The sequence below is a fragment of the Narcine bancroftii genome, chromosome 8, assembly GCF_036971445.1.
Source record: "Narcine bancroftii isolate sNarBan1 chromosome 8, sNarBan1.hap1, whole genome shotgun sequence".
Lineage (NCBI taxonomy): Eukaryota > Metazoa > Chordata > Chondrichthyes > Torpediniformes > Narcinidae > Narcine > Narcine bancroftii.
In genome coordinates this window covers 16,268,172-16,284,685 of record NC_091476.1, presented here as the reverse complement: position 1 = coordinate 16,284,685, position 16,514 = coordinate 16,268,172, and the positions used below count along the sequence as shown (strand labels likewise).

General features: G+C 39.7%; 1 protein-coding gene and 1 long non-coding RNA gene across 3 annotated transcripts; one reads left to right on the top strand and one right to left on the bottom strand.

Annotated features, from left to right (window-relative positions):
* Positions 1 to 221: 221 nt before the first annotated feature.
* fdx1b (ferredoxin 1b) lies at positions 222 to 15,342 on the bottom strand. Of its 2 annotated transcripts, none has more exons than XM_069892970.1 (4): positions 15,061 to 15,342; positions 5,269 to 5,390; positions 4,586 to 4,715; positions 222 to 2,040 (listed from the first exon to the last, which is right to left on the bottom strand). In XM_069892970.1, the coding sequence occupies exons 1-4, from the start codon at positions 15,303 to 15,305 to the stop codon at positions 1,971 to 1,973; spliced, it is 567 nt and encodes a 188-aa protein (XP_069749071.1). In that variant the 5' UTR covers positions 15,306 to 15,342; the 3' UTR covers positions 222 to 1,970. The 2 variants fall into 2 exon arrangements, with proteins under 2 accessions (XP_069749071.1, XP_069749070.1); XM_069892969.1 differs by having other exon boundaries at positions 5,269 to 5,393; positions 15,061 to 15,341.
* On the top strand, positions 8,530 to 14,939 carry LOC138740397 (uncharacterized). The gene is made up of 3 exons (XR_011342885.1): positions 8,530 to 8,640; positions 11,603 to 12,689; positions 14,837 to 14,939. It is a non-coding gene; the product is annotated as an uncharacterized lncRNA (long non-coding RNA).
* Positions 15,343 to 16,514: the final 1,172 nt, after the last annotated feature.

The window sequence follows — 16,514 nt, the reverse complement described above, 5'->3', positions numbered from 1 at the left end:
CTCTACTACACATGAAGTAAAACATGAAAGTCTGCAGAGACAGTGGTTGAAGTAACCACATATGAAAACACGTTGACCAACCCTAATCAGTCTCTGTCTATCCTATAGATGAGTCAAAGCAAGAGGAAGAGGTAGCATCTGTGTACAAACAATCTTTGACAAATTCTCAATTTGTATTGTGATAAGTTTGATATCAAAGTCATGGCGCAAATAGCCTTGAAACCAATGCATTCTTTATTGGCAAAGTTGCTTTTGAAAGTTTTTTTTAATTTTTTTTATTTTTCACACTATGAACCATACTAACCAAAATACACACAAACATTTCCCTCTTGAATATACACAGTGTCATTTTCTCCCCTTTTTCCCCCCTCCCTTCCCTCCCTCATGATTCATGCCAAAGTTGCCCAGGTAGATAGGCAGTCAACAAAAAAGTTTACAGTCATTATGTCTTTCACATGTGTATCAACATCAGCTTAATAAAAATAGTTTTGCTAAAATTGTACAGTTCAAAATATATTTCACAAGTGATTTATAAAACAATATGGTTTTCTTTTAATTCTTTCATTTTCTCCATGTTAATGTAATTGCAATACATTTATATGACACAAGGACATTCCAGTTGTCAGCTGAAATGGGACATGTTCATGCATGAACCCAGAAAATGTATGGTGGCAGGCTTAAGCAAATACCAACTGGATGAATGATGCTCAGCTTTGACTGAGAAATCAAAATATCTATTTTATTCTTGTGATTTACATAATTTAAAAAAATCTCATGGCATTGTTTGTAGAAGGAAAGAAAGTAATTCACAATAGCCAAATTCATCTACGAACCCGCAGAGCTTTGGTATAATTGGAATCTTCAGAGAATGTGCAAACCCATCCAAAAGCAGAATCAAATATGGGCTCACAGAGCTGTAAGGCAGTAATCCCATGAACATGGTCACCTCTTGCTCCTTCCTCAGTTCCACCCATGGATTCTCAGTTGACAAGCTGTCTAATCTGACCCGACTGCCATGACATTTTCCCTGACAAATAAAGCCTCTTTCATCCCTCCCTCTCTACCGTGTCTAAAACTACAAAAGCCCAGAATGTTGAGAGTTAATAAATAACTATATTTCTTTAGGTCAATTTTCACCTGAGATCTGGGCTTGAATTAATGCTTCTTTTGATGCCAGCAAAGGGATGAATTTGGATGATCTCAGTGCACACCAACTGCTGCTAATTTGTTCTCTATGTCACCATCGAGATTTAAATTTAGCCATGCAGCACGGTAACTGGCCCTTTTGGCCCACGAGCCTTTGCTGCCCATTACACCTAATTGGCGACAACCCCCTGTGTGTTTTTGAATGGTGGGAGGAGACCGGAGCCCCATGCAGACACAGGGAGAATGTAAAAACTCCTTAAAACCAGCATGGGATTCGAACTCTGGTCCCGATTGCTGGTGCTGTAACAGTGTTGTGCTAACCGCTACACTAACTGCCCCTTTTTGCCAAGATCCCTGTATAAATATTGTGGGACATGCCAGTACGAGGATGATAATGGGGATTGGGCTCATGCATATCATGCAATAGGATGAGGATCCAAGTTAAACCAGTGCACATCAGGATGTATTATCTGAGCATTTTGTTAGTTTCAATACACTTTTTTCATAACCAAAGTCACTTGCAGTTAACTCCAGGTTGAGAACATAGTTTTATTGACCAATGAAGTGCAAGAGCATTTTCATGGAATTCCTTTGCCAAGATCTTAGTTTTTGGTAGAAATAGTAACGTTGCCGCTGCAAAGAATTATATTTTGGGATGTGGCTGTGATTCCCGCAGCTTTATCTTGAATTAGATGGCTCGATATGGGGATTTATTTTCTGTATAAACCTTGGAATATGACAATATGAGAGATATAACAGGATTGTGTGACAACATCTGTTTTTGACCGCTCCTGTAGGTTGGCTGCCTTTCTGACAATAGTTATTTATTTTGGTATTTTCACAGTCATTCCATCCAATGATTTCTTCAGACAAATCTGGCAGCCCATCCGGGACCTGGAAATTAGAATGGTTGTGATTTGAGAAGATTATTTTATTTTCTCCCCCTTTGAGGCCATGATGTCATCATGCTTCGATAAACTTTTCACACCTGAGAAGTATTTAAGAGTTGGGAACTGAAGTTGGTGATTCGGCCCCTCAAACCTACATTGGAATTTTGTAGTCTTAACCCATTTGTTATGTCACTGCCAAATCCCACGTTATTTCCTATCTCTTTATTCCTTTATCATCCAAAAAAACTATTAATTCCTGATTTAAACATACTCAGTCACTGAACTCCTATGGCCCCCTGCTGGTAGAGAATTCCAAAGATTCCCTACTCATTGTGTGAACAAATTTCTTCCCATCTCAGTCCCAAATGTCCCATTCTGTGCTGATGCAAGGTCTTTAACCTGAAATGCTAGCTGTTTCTCTGCCAGACCTGCTGAGTGCTTGTTTTTATTTTAAAATCTCACTTTTTAAAATGTTCATTTTTAAAATTCTCTAACTCGGTCCTGAGAATCCATCGCCTTTTCAAGTCTCTTTCTCCCCATCAGGGAAATGCTGTCACCAAGTGAATCACACAGTAAAACATACTGGTTTGGATTTTCTACAGCTCTATTAATGATAACTTATTTTAGTGTTTTTTAGATCCTGATGTGTTCTTGTAGTAAAACGATCTGATTTTCTCAGAAGATGGTGAAAATACTAAGCAGGTCCAATGTGGAGACAAACAGTGCTGATATTTCAAGTTAATGACTTATTATCTGAAGTTTCATTGACCTGAACTGTTAATGCTGATTCTCTCTGCACAGTTTCTCCCAAATTACTGTAGAACTAAAGTCTGAATTAGTTAATAACTTTGTTATGAGAAATGATTATAACAGAGAACAGTGGAAAATCAAGTGACCATGCTACGTGGTATGACATGTAGCCATCCTTCCTTGCACAGAGCTCACTACACTGCCAATCAAACATACATTTTAATTTGAGAAAAGCACAAGAGTCTGCAGACACTGTGATTGAAGTTAAAAAAAAACCCACAATGCTGGAGAAACTCAACAGGTCAAGCAGTGTGTCGAGCGCGTCGAAAGAACCAAAGACATGTTGATCCAAGCCAAGGCTTTTATTAACTAAAAGACTGGAGCATATCACAAGTAGGTCGACCAGTCCAGAATGACCTGGTCTGGCTAGGAGCAATCCTTTAAGACCTGCCAGTAGGTGTGGCTACAATCTTAGCCAATCACAGTCATCCTACACACAATCTGTACATATACACATTGGTGAAAGAATCTGTACTATCACACAGTGTACTTTACATAGGACGGATAAAGATGCAAAACCAATGTTTCAGGCTTGAGGAAATGTAGGCAGGTGCTTGAACAAACTGGTGGGGGCAGTGCAGGTTTAAGGCTGTCCAGGAGGAATATGTTGTGTAGGTCCTCAATGTGACAACTGACCTTATCCTAGCAATGAATAAAGCTGAGGACAGACAATCTATGTGGGAATGCTGAGGGGAATGGGCTACTCAGATTTCAAGCCTAGATTCACAGACTGAAAGCAGGTGTTTGGTGAAGCAGTCGCCTAATCTGTGATTGTAGATGTAGAGGAGACCAAAGTAAGTACATTAAATGCAGTAGATTAGGTTGGGATGATGATTATGCTGGAACAAAACATGATTTGTTCTTTATAAACATCTTTGAGGTTAGGCATATTAGTGTTGGAGAACATAGGTTTTTGCCTTTCATTTAGTTCACGACAGCCCCAAGAAACCAAGAGCACAGTTTTATTGACTGTTTCATGAATCTCTTTCAGCCTTGCCCCATGCTGCAAACATTACATTTTTCTCTGGCTATTAACTGCCGATTGGCAGGAATTATTGTTTGTGTGCAGCAAAATGTATCAAAACACATTGATGGAAGGAGAAAATAGTTGAACAGAATAGGAAAATTTAAAAAAATGATAAGGGCAATTAGTAAGTGATGGAGCAGCAAGGAACTTGCTCCAATAGTTTATAAAGGTTATGTTGAATTCTTATTGGGAAAAACCCCAGAAGAACTCCTGAACGTGCATTTCAGTTGCTTCCTCGATAACCTGTTTTGCATTGCAGCCAAATGTGAAGCCATAAAAATAAGAAGTGTTTGGTTTCAACTCCTAATCTGAATTGGGATGTCTAACGAATTGAGAGATAGAAGTTTTATCAAGAAAGGAAAATAATTCTGCCTTTGTTTCAGAAGAACAAATTTTGAAGGAAAATCAGATGGACACTTTTTTTCCCCCCGAATGAATAGATTAAATAGTCCTTCTCAATCTTACCATCGTTTTTTTTTACAGTGACAGAATTCAGTGGAGGATGGCACAATATTTGGTTAAACTTGTCTCATGCTTGGACATTCTATGATAGGTATTATTTGGGGTCACACGTGAAGAAGAATGACCTGGGTAAAATAACGGACAGCTCATGGGGGATGATTTAAAAAAAAATGAATAAAAAGGCATTTGACAAAATTATACACAATGGTTGCAAATCCAGAGCATGCTATGTACTTCAAAGGCTTCTTACGTTTGTGTCCGTCCAAAAGCTAAATCCAACATGTCCAGTTCTTCTTCCTTTGCATCATCCAAAATCTCAAAAGTCTTGTCATGAAAGATTAGGTGGCACGTTGAACAGGACAGGCATCCTTCACAAGTACCTGCGATAATAACACAAGTTAGACCTCCTTTGGTATCTTTCTGGTAGCCCACTGATGCTACACAGGAGAGCCCTGTATTCCTTCATGAGATCAAACACCACTGAATACTATCTGTGTGCTACTGTGAAGTTAATTTTATTATAACATTTGTGATGTGGGGCTGATATTTGACTCGCTGCAGCAGGTACTAGGAAAAGTTCAGTTCCCTAATGAGGCTGACTATAGATTCACTAAAATTGGATTGTACACTTCTGTTTTGTGGAAATTTAGGAGTCCAGCAGGATTAGCACCTGAAACAGTTTCCCTGGATGAGCAGCAAGATTATTCAAGGTTCTGTTTTGCCATGCATTGTGGTCAGATTCCTGTCAGAATTCATATCCATGCCTTGTGCCTGTGACTCAGGCAAGGTCTTGAAGGAATGGATTCAATGGAAATCCCAGTTTCAAAGCAGGAAAAAAGAAAACATAATGAACTACTGCTTTGAAACAAAACAAACAATATTTAACCAGTTTTCTGCACAACATATGAATACAATGGCATTTAGAGCACTCACCAAATCCATCAATATCGAAGTTCTGCTTTACAACGTTAAGCAGAGTTTCCCCCTCCTTTGACACTATGGTTTTTTTCTCATTATTTTGATTGATGAAGTGGACTGTCAACTCATTATCTGACCTGCTGGAACATTCATGAAGAAATCTAAAATCTCACTGGTTGAGCCAAAAGGAAATGGTCTACTCATCAATAATTTACAGTAAAACTCCAAATAAGGAAAACTTACATTTGTTAACCAGTAGTGGCGAATCTATGGAATTCATTGCAATGAATGGCTGGGGAAGCCAAGTCATATGGTATATTTAAGACAGAGGTAGATAGATTCTTAATTGTGAAGGAAATCAAGGGTAAAGGGAAGGAGGCAGGAAAATGGGGTTGAAAAGGATAGAAAATTAGCCTTGATGGAATGGTGGGGCGGACTCGATGGGGAAAATGACCCAATTCTGCTCCTGCATCTTATGGTGGAAGAGCTTTTGATTCTAATATCTACGTATTCTATTCCAGTGAGATCAGTGCATGGCATTAATTATGAGACTTGAGATGGGTTAGATGTTGCACCTCAAACCGTAATAATTCTGAGCAGACAAGGTTATAAGATTTCAATGCCTCTTTGACTATAGAGGATCCCATCAAGACATTGGCACTCCATGAGAGAAGGAGTTAGAAAGTGAGGACGATAAGACATGAGGACTTACGGGAGATAAAAAAATAAAAGGTTGTATTGGGGCAGAGAAGTGGCAAGAGGAACCTATTTGATGAGTGGTTTGCTGGTGATTAACAATGGTCCAGCTTTATATTTGGGATGGGGCAGGGAGACTTCTCTACCTCAGATCTCTACCATCAGATAGGATTTTTATTCAGGTTGGTTCTTCCGAACACAATCATTTGAGCATTGATTGACAAGTTAGCCAGGGAGGGAAAGAATCCCTGCCTGTTTTCATTTCAGGTCCATAGATGGGTTCTTCATAGATGCGTAGATCCCACACATTATTTTGCACAAGAGGAAGGGAGTGTGGTGAATGTCTGCCAAGCTGCCTGTCTCCCCTCTGGCGAGCCTTGCTGTACTAACATTGGCTGTGCATTATCTCTACTGTTAAGGACACTCCCCTTGGGTATAACTGTGTATGCACCTATTGTCTTTCATTATTGTACCATGAGTTTGCTAATAAAAGCCATGATTATTGTTTGACCACAACGTCTTTGTCTACTTCAGGGAGTTACCTTCAACGCCCTGCATAACGATGATCCCTCACCTGCTTTTACCAGATAATAGTTTGATTTCTATGGTGTTGCTGCTTGTGGGAGTTTGTTGTTTACAAGTGAGCTGCTGCTTTATTGCACTTCAAAATGTGCAATATTGGCTGGTTAATATTGGCTGGTTAACTGGTTAACTGCTGGTTGACAGTGACGTGAGTTTGTGAAACTTATATTATTGCAAATCTTTGGAATGTGCTGAGGATACTTCTCAGCTTCCAATATTTCCCAATCTCAAAACATGTCATCTTCCAAGAAACATAAGCCTTGATATTCTGAATTGCATCTTATTCATCCAAATAAATCAAACTTCGTAATTGCAGCTGTAAATAGCTTAAATACTTCTTTGATAAAAAGTGAATAAACATTTTCACAGCTTCACACTTCATAACAATGGGTAAAACAAAGCATATTGTAAAAGATAACAATACTCAACTTCAAACAAATATAAACAAATTAAAATGATAATAAATGAATAATAATAATGAATTCAAAGAAAACTTTCTCGAGTGCTCACGTCCCTTCCACAGTTATTCCAAGAATGAGAACACGCTCCTCGTCCGCTTGGATATTATGACATATGGCGTCGTAGTAACAATGGTAACTCTACAAAATAACCACCTTTCTTAAAGGGAAAGTCATAAAACAACCACAAATCATAAACACAAGGTTTTAACCTTTACATATCCCATGTCATGTAAATGTATTGCAATGTCTTTAACATGGAGAAAATAGAAGAATTAAAAGAACATAATAGGTTATGCACGAGCACAGCAAAAGACTGAGACAACAGGCTGAGAGCTCAAGTAACACAACTGCTTTAATTTGAATTCCGCGCTGCAGCTTTTAAGCTGTGTCTGGTCCCACCCTTCACATTTCAGAACTTGCGTCTCGCTGGCGCAAGCTCGCACATGCCCTTCCGGTCTGGACCGGAAGAGAAGGTGGCTGCCCCGATGACCGCGCTTGGCAAGCGGGGCCGGTTTGCTGCTATAACTATGTACGTCGCCACAAGAAAACCATATTGCTTTATAAATCACTTGTGAAGTATATTTTAAACTGTGCAATTTTATTAACCTGATTTTGATACACATGTACCTTTTTTCGTTGACTGCCTATCTATCTGGACAGCTTTGGCATGAATCATCAATAACTTCAAAACAACCTTGCAAATAAAGAATGCTTTGCTATCAAGGCTATGTGTCATGGTTTTGATATCAACCTTATCAGGATACAAATTGACAAATAGTCCGAAGCTGCTGATACACAGATAATACTTCATTGTTGGCCTTCTTCTCGCGTATCCTTGTTTTCTAAAGATATTCAGGGATGCCTGACATAATCATATCCACACGTATCTGTACCTACTGGTACACTAAGACTTTCAGGCTCATTTCCCAGGTCTGGGTCAGCTGGCTGGTCTAAATTCAAAGAATCCATAGTCTTGAGGCAACAAAAACAAATCAAGGAAATTGTCTTCTTTTTCTATGTAATGATACAAAGTAGATTTTAAATAAATTGGACAGTAAATCTGGTTTTTTTCCTGTGTGTGATGGAGGCAAGGCTGTGTATCAGTGAAGATGAAGAAAATTATATGCAGGAGCTTGATATAAGCAGTAAATAAAATACATGATCCCTTTTCCAGTGAAAGCAGTTGCTACAAGGGTGAGCAAGAGAGAGACACTTTAAAAAGTACTGCTAAAAATAAAGGTAATTAATTAATTAACTGTAGTCAATAAAAGAATCCAAGGATTATGTCTACATTTAACTACAACATTCTGTACTGACAATAACCACACCAGCAGTGTGAGTATAAGACAGCTTTAATAAACTAATATAAACTAATATAAACTAAGAGGTCTTGTCTCTCTGCAAGACCAACCTGGAAGGCTAGACTGTAGCTCTGGACGGCTTTATAGACAAGGTCACCGGGATGACCCCTGGTGACCTAGTGGTGTAATTACATATCACCATAGGTTTCAAGTGATGTCATAAATAAATTTGAACTTTGAAAGGACATGGCCCAGTGTAAGAGTGGGGCATAAAGAATTTGGCTTGGGACGGTTTGATGAGAAGTGGTGAAGACATTGGTCGTGAGAGCGACCCGACAGGAGAAAAGGTTTCAATTATAAGGCACAGTAAAAACCAGTAATGCACAGAGTGAGCAGTGCAAAAGGCAGCCAGGGCTCTTGTAGGATGTGGCCAACCAGGGAATCCACTGGTGTCCCTGATGACTTCACCTGCAAAAGGTTCATTCAACTGCAGATCATGTTGGGGATTGGAGTTGGATGAACTGCATATCATTTGGAAGGCAGTGGGGGTGTTAGACAGGAGTTACAGAGAGGAAGTTACTCCCACCAGGCAGGAGAGATAGTCATTTCAAGGTCTCCCTGAGGTTATTCCATTCAATTACTGTTGACTGGGATGACCTACCAGGGACAAGCAACAGTTGCTAAGGAGATAGTGCAGGAGGCAGGGGTTCAGGTTTTTGGATCATTCACCTGCTTGGCAAGGAAGGTGGGACCTTTACCAGAAGGCAATGTGCATCTGAACTGGAAGGCGACCAATAACCTTTTGGAAGTTTTGCGAGTGCTGCTCTGGGGAATTTAAACTGGAGTTGCACGGGGATGGGAACCAAAGCAGATTGTGGAGTGGTTGTGGAAAAAGATGTAGATAAGCCTGTAGACAAAAACAAATACAGAAATGGAAATGTTAAGCATGGGGAGAATAATGTCATGTGTTGCTTCTTATTCACTGCAAGGAGCAAGGCAGCTGAGTTCAGAACGTGGATCCGCATGTGGAATTGTGACTGTGGACATTAGTGAGGGCTGCAGGAGGGGTAGGACTGGCAGCTCAATGTTTCTGGGATTTTGTTTTTTTACATGTGTTACCAGTTCAGTGAACCCCATATACCAGCAGCAATAGAAATACATCAAAGCAATGGTTCCTTAAACAAAATTAGTTTAATCCTCTGAATATAGAAGATCAAGATCAACACTTATCAGCACTAAGTTATTTACTCAATCCCACCCCCCCACCCCCAACCTAATCTAAGAACAAGTGTGTGTAATGTGTTTTCAAGAAAGTCCTTTTACTGGCCAATCTTCCACTGTCCATGTTTCCAAGGCTACAGTTTCCAGTCATCTTCAATCCTGTGCACAGAATCAAACAGTCATTACATTGAAACAAATGTCAGTGCTTTACTTAGAATTATCAGGCAGGAAAGTTGAGGAGGGTTACAGAGAGATGGTTGTTGCTTGTTGGACACCCCAAACAGACGTGTCTTCCAGAAAAACTTGTTTTCTTTCCAGGTTCTTCTCACAGAGTTCTTCTCCTCTTTGCCACACCGGGAAGAGAGTACACTCAGGCTACCACATTAGAACTCTGCCCAGTCTTGAAAAAGAAAGCATTTTTAGCAGGATCCTCTTCTGTCCAGCCTTTTCTCATAACTGCCTTCTCTCTTATTCTCTGCCCCTCCTTCTCCTGATGTTACATGCAGTTTTTTTTGTTTCAGTTTGCAAATATTGCAATTTCCAGGCTTTACAAAAACCACATGGCCCCAACTCTCTGCAAATGTTTCAGTTTCTGGGGTGTGGTTGCACATGCTGTTAAAGCCCAAAACCTTTTGTTTGCACCTGCCCTTGGACTTTGCAAGGCATTGTTCTGTCTGTAAAATGCATACAACCTAATAGCTAACCCAATTCTAATCCCTTTTATAAACATATATTGAATTAACCCATTGTGTCACACATGTGACAGAGAGGGAGGGATGAAAGGGGAAGGGGTGGCCTCAGACAGGACAGACTAGAAGGATTGAATACTAAGGGTCTCTGGGTGGAGCTGAGGAATAAAAAAGTGATGACAATTTTAATAGGAATAGATTAGACCTCCCACTTGTCAGCAGGAATTGGAGGAAGAAATTTGTAGTGAGAAAGCAGACTGTTGCAAGAAACCTAGAATTGTAATAGCTGGTGGTTTGAACTTTCCACATATTGATTGGGCTTCCCATTCTGTAAAATAGTCGGATGGATTAAAGTTTGTCAAATGTGTTCAGGAATTTTTCCTGAATCAATACATCGAGATTCCAACTAGAGAGTATGCAATACAGTATCTCCTATTTGGGAACAAGGCAGGGCAGGTGACAGATATGCATGTATGTGAACACTTTGGATTTAGTGATAATGCCTTTAGTTTCAAAATAATAATGAAAAAGGGTCAGTCAGGTCCTCAGGATCACATCCTAAATTGGAGAAAGGCAATTTTGATGCTATCATAAAGGACCCATGGTCACTGGTTGGCACAGATCGTTTTCTGACAAAGGTGTGCTTGATATGTGGGAGGCCTTCAGAGTGACATTTTGAGAGTATAGAGTTTGTATGTTCCTGTTAGAATTAAAGGGATAACTAACAGGCATGAGGAACCTTGGTTTTTTTTAAGAGATATTAAAGACCCGGTTAAGATGAAGGAGGTGCATAGCAGCTATAGACACCAAGGAACAAATGACGTACGTGACTGAGGAGTTTAAGAAATGTAAGAAAACACCTTAGATTTCAGAATTATTGTCAGAGAACGTACATGACATCACACACAACCCTGGGGTTGTGGGCGCAGCAAAATTACCACGAACAGTGCAAAAAATAATCTGTACAAGGCTTAAAACATGTAAACAAAGAACAGTAAACAGATAACAAATGTAAACAAACTGTGCGATATAGAGAAAAAAAAATCAATAAAGTGCACAAGTAAGAGTCTTCAGATTGGTTAAAAGAAGGCATGAAGTGGCTCTAGCAGACAAGGTGAAGGAAAATCCCAAGAGCTTCTATAGATCTATCAAGAACAAAAGGATAGCAAGGAACAAAATTGGTCAAATTGAAGACCAGAGTGGTCGTCTACTCATGGATCCAAAAGAGATGGGGGAGATCTTAAAAGGAGTTTTTGCATCCTTATTTACCTAAGAGTTAGACAGAGACTGCGGAAGTGAGGCAAAAGAGCAGTAAGATCATAGACCTATACAGATCACAGAGGAAGGAGGAGGTGTTTGCTGGGTTTTTTTAAGTGTTATTTTGATTTTTTTTTTACAGACTCAAAGTGATTCCAACAATCAATACAATCTTTTTCAACATTCATAGAACGTTCAGAGTCTGCGTTTTCTCGACCACTCCCCCCACCTCCCTTTCCCCCCAAACACAAAACGTTACTGATTATATATTATACAAATAAATACAAGTGGGGTTTAGAGTCCCCATTGAAACCTAAAAAATGGAACAATCTAATTAAACAAATAACCCAAGGAATAAAAAAAATTAAAAAAAGGGCTGAAAGGAAAACATGCATGTGCCATATTTCATTTTCTTAACCCCATTCCTTTCCCTACTGGGGCAGATTTTTTATAATCTCCATATTTCAAGGGGAGGGTGAACTAGTCAATCTACATACCCATGTATTTCAGATATCAAATGTGTAATGATCCCCCCACCCCCCCCCCTCAGATTAAAAGTGATTTTCTCCAAGGGAATGCAGTTCCGCATTTCCATATTCTACCATGTAGTATTTAAATGGGAGTTGTACACTTCCTGGCTACCACCAAGGGGACCTTCATGAACTGAATTTGATATTTAGATAGTCTATAACTTGCATTTCCGTTATCTCCCGAAAGGTACAGCTACGGATTTTGTGGAAAATCCAGTTTTGTAATTTTTTTCAGAATGTCCCCCAGCTCTTCCCAAAAGGATCTCACTTTTGTACATAGCCAAGTGGGAGTGGACAAAGGTTCCAATGAGGTTCTTGCTATTTTGTCGTGAAGACAGGAGAATAAATCGGCAGAGCCTTTCAAGATATTCCCTTGCTCTTTGAGGGAAGCTAGTACAGTAATTGCATGTGACCCTAGCAGAGATATTAAAAAATCTTTTTTTAAAAAATATTTTATTTTAGTTTTCACAGACTTACAAAATCCGATAAACAAGGTCATTCATGTACATATGCATACCCAGAATCCAAATTTGTCCCAACCCACCCACCACAGCGATCCCACTCATCATGGGGTAGACAATCCCTATCAAGACCTGTAATGAAAAAAAATTCACAATGGCAACACCATTCAAAGAAAACACTAAAAAGAAAGAAATTCAAAAGAAAAAGAAAACGAAGAACCTGAAAAGAAAAGGGCAGGTACGTCATCCGCACCAAGTCCTATTTCTGTAATCATACCTTTGCCGTACTGGGTATTAAAAACATTCTTAGCCATGGGAGAGGCACCAAAGGATTGGAGGAAAGCAAATGTATTCCACTGTTTCAGAAAGGTTCTAAGAATGATCTGGGTATTTGTAAGCTGGTGAGCCTGATATAAGTAGTGGGCAAGTTATTGGAAAGTATTTTAATAGACTGGATATATAAGTACTTTGATAGACAGGGACTAATTGGTGTTAGCCAACATGGCTTTGTGTGTGGTAGATCACATCTAAACAATATTTTTGAGTTTTTCAAGAAGGTCACCAGGCAAGTTGATGAAAGAATGGCAGTAGATGTTGTCTATATAGCCTTTAGTAAGGACTTTGACAGAGTCCTGAATGGGAAGTTGGTCAAGAGGTTCTGTTGCTTGGTATCCAGGATGAGTAGTAAATTGCCATTGTGGGAGATGGCAGAGAGTGGAAGTAGATGATTGCCTTGGTGTGCCTCAGGGATTGGGGCTATGGCCATCATTGTTTGTCATCTCTATCAATGATCTGCAAGAAAATTTGGTAAATTGGATCAGCAAATTTGCAGATGACACTAAGATTGGGGGTGTAGTGGACAATGAGGAAGGCTTTCAACACTTGCAGTGGAATTTGGACCAGCTAGAAAAATGAATGATAAAATGGCAGGTGGAATTTTACGTAGACAAGTGTGAGGTGTTACACTTTGGAAGAACAAACCAGCTAGGACTTACATGGTGAACCGTATTGTATTGTGGAGTGCAGTTGAACAGAAGGATGGGGATACAGATACATTCTTTGAAAGGTGCATCACAATACAGAGGGTTCTAACGAGATCTTTTGGAACATTTGCCTTCATAAATCAAAGTATTGAAGAAAGGATTTGCGATATTACCAAAATTTGAAGTTGTTTAAGGCAATAAGACCACATTTGGAATATTGTGTGCACTTTTGGTTACCCACCTGCAGGAAAGATGTGCATAGAAAGTTTACAAGGATGTTGCTGGGACTTGAGGAGCTGAGTTATTGGTATCAGTTGAGAAGGTTTGGACTTTTTTCTCTGGAGTATTGGAGAATGAGGGGAGATTTGGTAGAGGTGCTCAAAATTATGAAGAGTATAGATAGGGTAAATGCAAACAGAAATTTTCCACTGAGTCTTGGTGAGACCAGAACAAGAGGACATGGGTTAAGGGTGAAAGGTGAAATGTTTAAGGGGAACTTCTTCACTCATAAGGTGGTAAGAGTGTGTGGAATGAGCTGCCAGTGGAAGTGATGGATGTGGGTTTGACTTTAGCATTTAAGAGAAATGTAATAAATATTTTTAGATAGATACATGGATGGAAAGTGTACAGAGGGCTGTTGGCTGGGTGCAGGTCAATGGGACTAGGTGAAAACATAGTTTGGCAGAGAGTAGATGGCTGAAGGGCCTGCTTCTGTGTTGTAGCATTCTATTGTTCTATGAATGCTGAAAGACTCGAGAACTGAAGGACACTAGGGGTTTACAAACTTGGGGGCTATGTTTCCTACCCATGTAGTGGGCCCTTGAAGCCCCTTACACACTAAGCTCTAAATTGGCCGGTCGAATGGCAACTGGCCAATTTAAGGACAATTCTGCCCCTTGGGGAGGTGGCTGCTTGACGCGTCATGCACCCATCGGAAGTCACCAATATCCCTGCCAGAAGTCACTGAAATTGATCTATATTCACTTTATGGACACGTGCTGATTATCACAGCGACCTAACCTGAGCTGCTCAATCTCCACACTCGAACCTCCAGCCAATGTGTAACTGATGATGCACGCGCATGCACTCAAGCACACATACATGCACACATGCACTAAGGTCATCTTCCACCCGGGAAGCCACCAATTGATTACAAAGTGAGTGACAGCAGCTACACAGTACGTCTACACAAGTTGGCAATCCACCTCCGAGGTGGTTTGCCAATCTGTGTAGTTTTTTAAAAATTCTACCCACCAATTGGGCTGTAGATGGGTAGATAACTTGCCAAATTGGCAGGTTAAACTTATGTTACAATCCAATTTGTAACCCTAACTGTTGCAGGATTAAACCTTAGGTTATCTCTGCTCTGATAATCATGAATCTTTGTATATCTTTACGCCAGGGAGTTGCAGATGCTGAATCATGAGGCATGTTCATATCAGAGAATAATAAATACAGTACTTGAATCCAGAAATACTGAGGGACTTGTGGATGAGTTGGAAAAGTGAGAGTAGAAAATAAATCACAATCTTTTTAAAAGATAAAGTGTGCTCTTTCCTTTTGTCTCATGTTCCCAATTTGATGTTGCTTATTCTGTTCAACAATGCATTTGGAATATTGCCTTACCTGTTCCTGGATATCTCCGACAAACTGACAGATCTTCTCTGTTGGTTCACAGGAGGCTGCAATACTCCAAGATCTTTAGGCCTTGATGTCCTGATGAAAAATCGTGCTCCCTCACAAAGCAATTCACACAATTGTCGCCTGACTACACTGTGGCCCATCATACTGACAATTGTTTGCCTCTGCTTCATTCGACCAGCTGTAGGGCTTTTCCCCGTGACATGCTTTGAGAGCAAAGAAGCTTGCATAAATAATAGTTAAGAAATAGGGAAATGACTTGTTCAATTTTTCCCAAGGTTAATTTTGTTAGTTTCTTTTATCATTGTCCTTCTGTGCTGATGCCAGAGCCAGATAACCAAAGAAATTGTCCTATAAATCTGCAGAGTTTCAAAAATAAAGTTCAAGGTCATTCAAACTGACTCCCAAGAAAATGCAAAGTGAAAGATAAAGTTACTGTAGTTCAGAAATCAGATTTTCCCTTCAGTATAAATGAGGAAATATTGTTAAAATTAGTAGGTACAGGTACACAATCCTTTATCTGGAACCCTTGGGGGACAGTATGTTCCGAATTTTGGATTTTTCCAGATTTTGGAAAGGCAGATTTAAGCCCACCCAAACCGTGCTGCCATATCCACCCCCACCCCCTTCCAGTCGCGCTGCCGGTATCCTCCTCCCCCACCTTGCCCACCCGACTCACGGTGCCAGTCTCCACCCCCCCTCACCCGACTCACACTGCCAGTCTCTCACCCACAAAACTCACGCTGCCAGTCTCTCGCCCTCTCCCACCCAACTCGCACTGCCATCTCTTGCCCTCGCCCACCCAACGCACGCTGCCGTCGCTCTCCCCACTTGCTGGATTTTGGAGCTTTCCAGATTTTAGATATCCAGATAAAGGATTGTGTACCTGTACCAGCAATTGAAAAGAGAAAACACAGACTGACATTTCCATTGGAGAATGGCTAATGATGTAAAATGGAAAAAAGGATAATTTCAGAAATTATAGTCCATTTTACATTATAAAATGTAGTATTATGTGACAATAAAATTTGCTGTAAGGCAAACAAAGAGTTACCAGGACCATTGCCTGACACCTCTAGCAAAATGAGAAAGAGAAGCAAAAGAGTCCCTTCAGAGTCACTGGGTGTTTTTGGAAGAAAATTATGGAATTTTTGGAACACTTATTCAAAATTGAATTATTATTTGATCCATTATGTTTTTTATTGGGATATATAATGAATTTAAAAGTTGGTTTAAAATTGGATAAGTTTCAAATAGCATTTATTCATCTGGCTCTGGCAGTGGCTAGAAAATGTATAGCGGTCACGTGGAAAAATTATGTTGAGTTAAATATTCATCGATGGCATAATGAGTTGAAATCATGTATTTATTTAGAAAAAAACATATAATTTACATAATAATTATCCTTTATTTACTAAAATGTGGACTCCATATTTAAA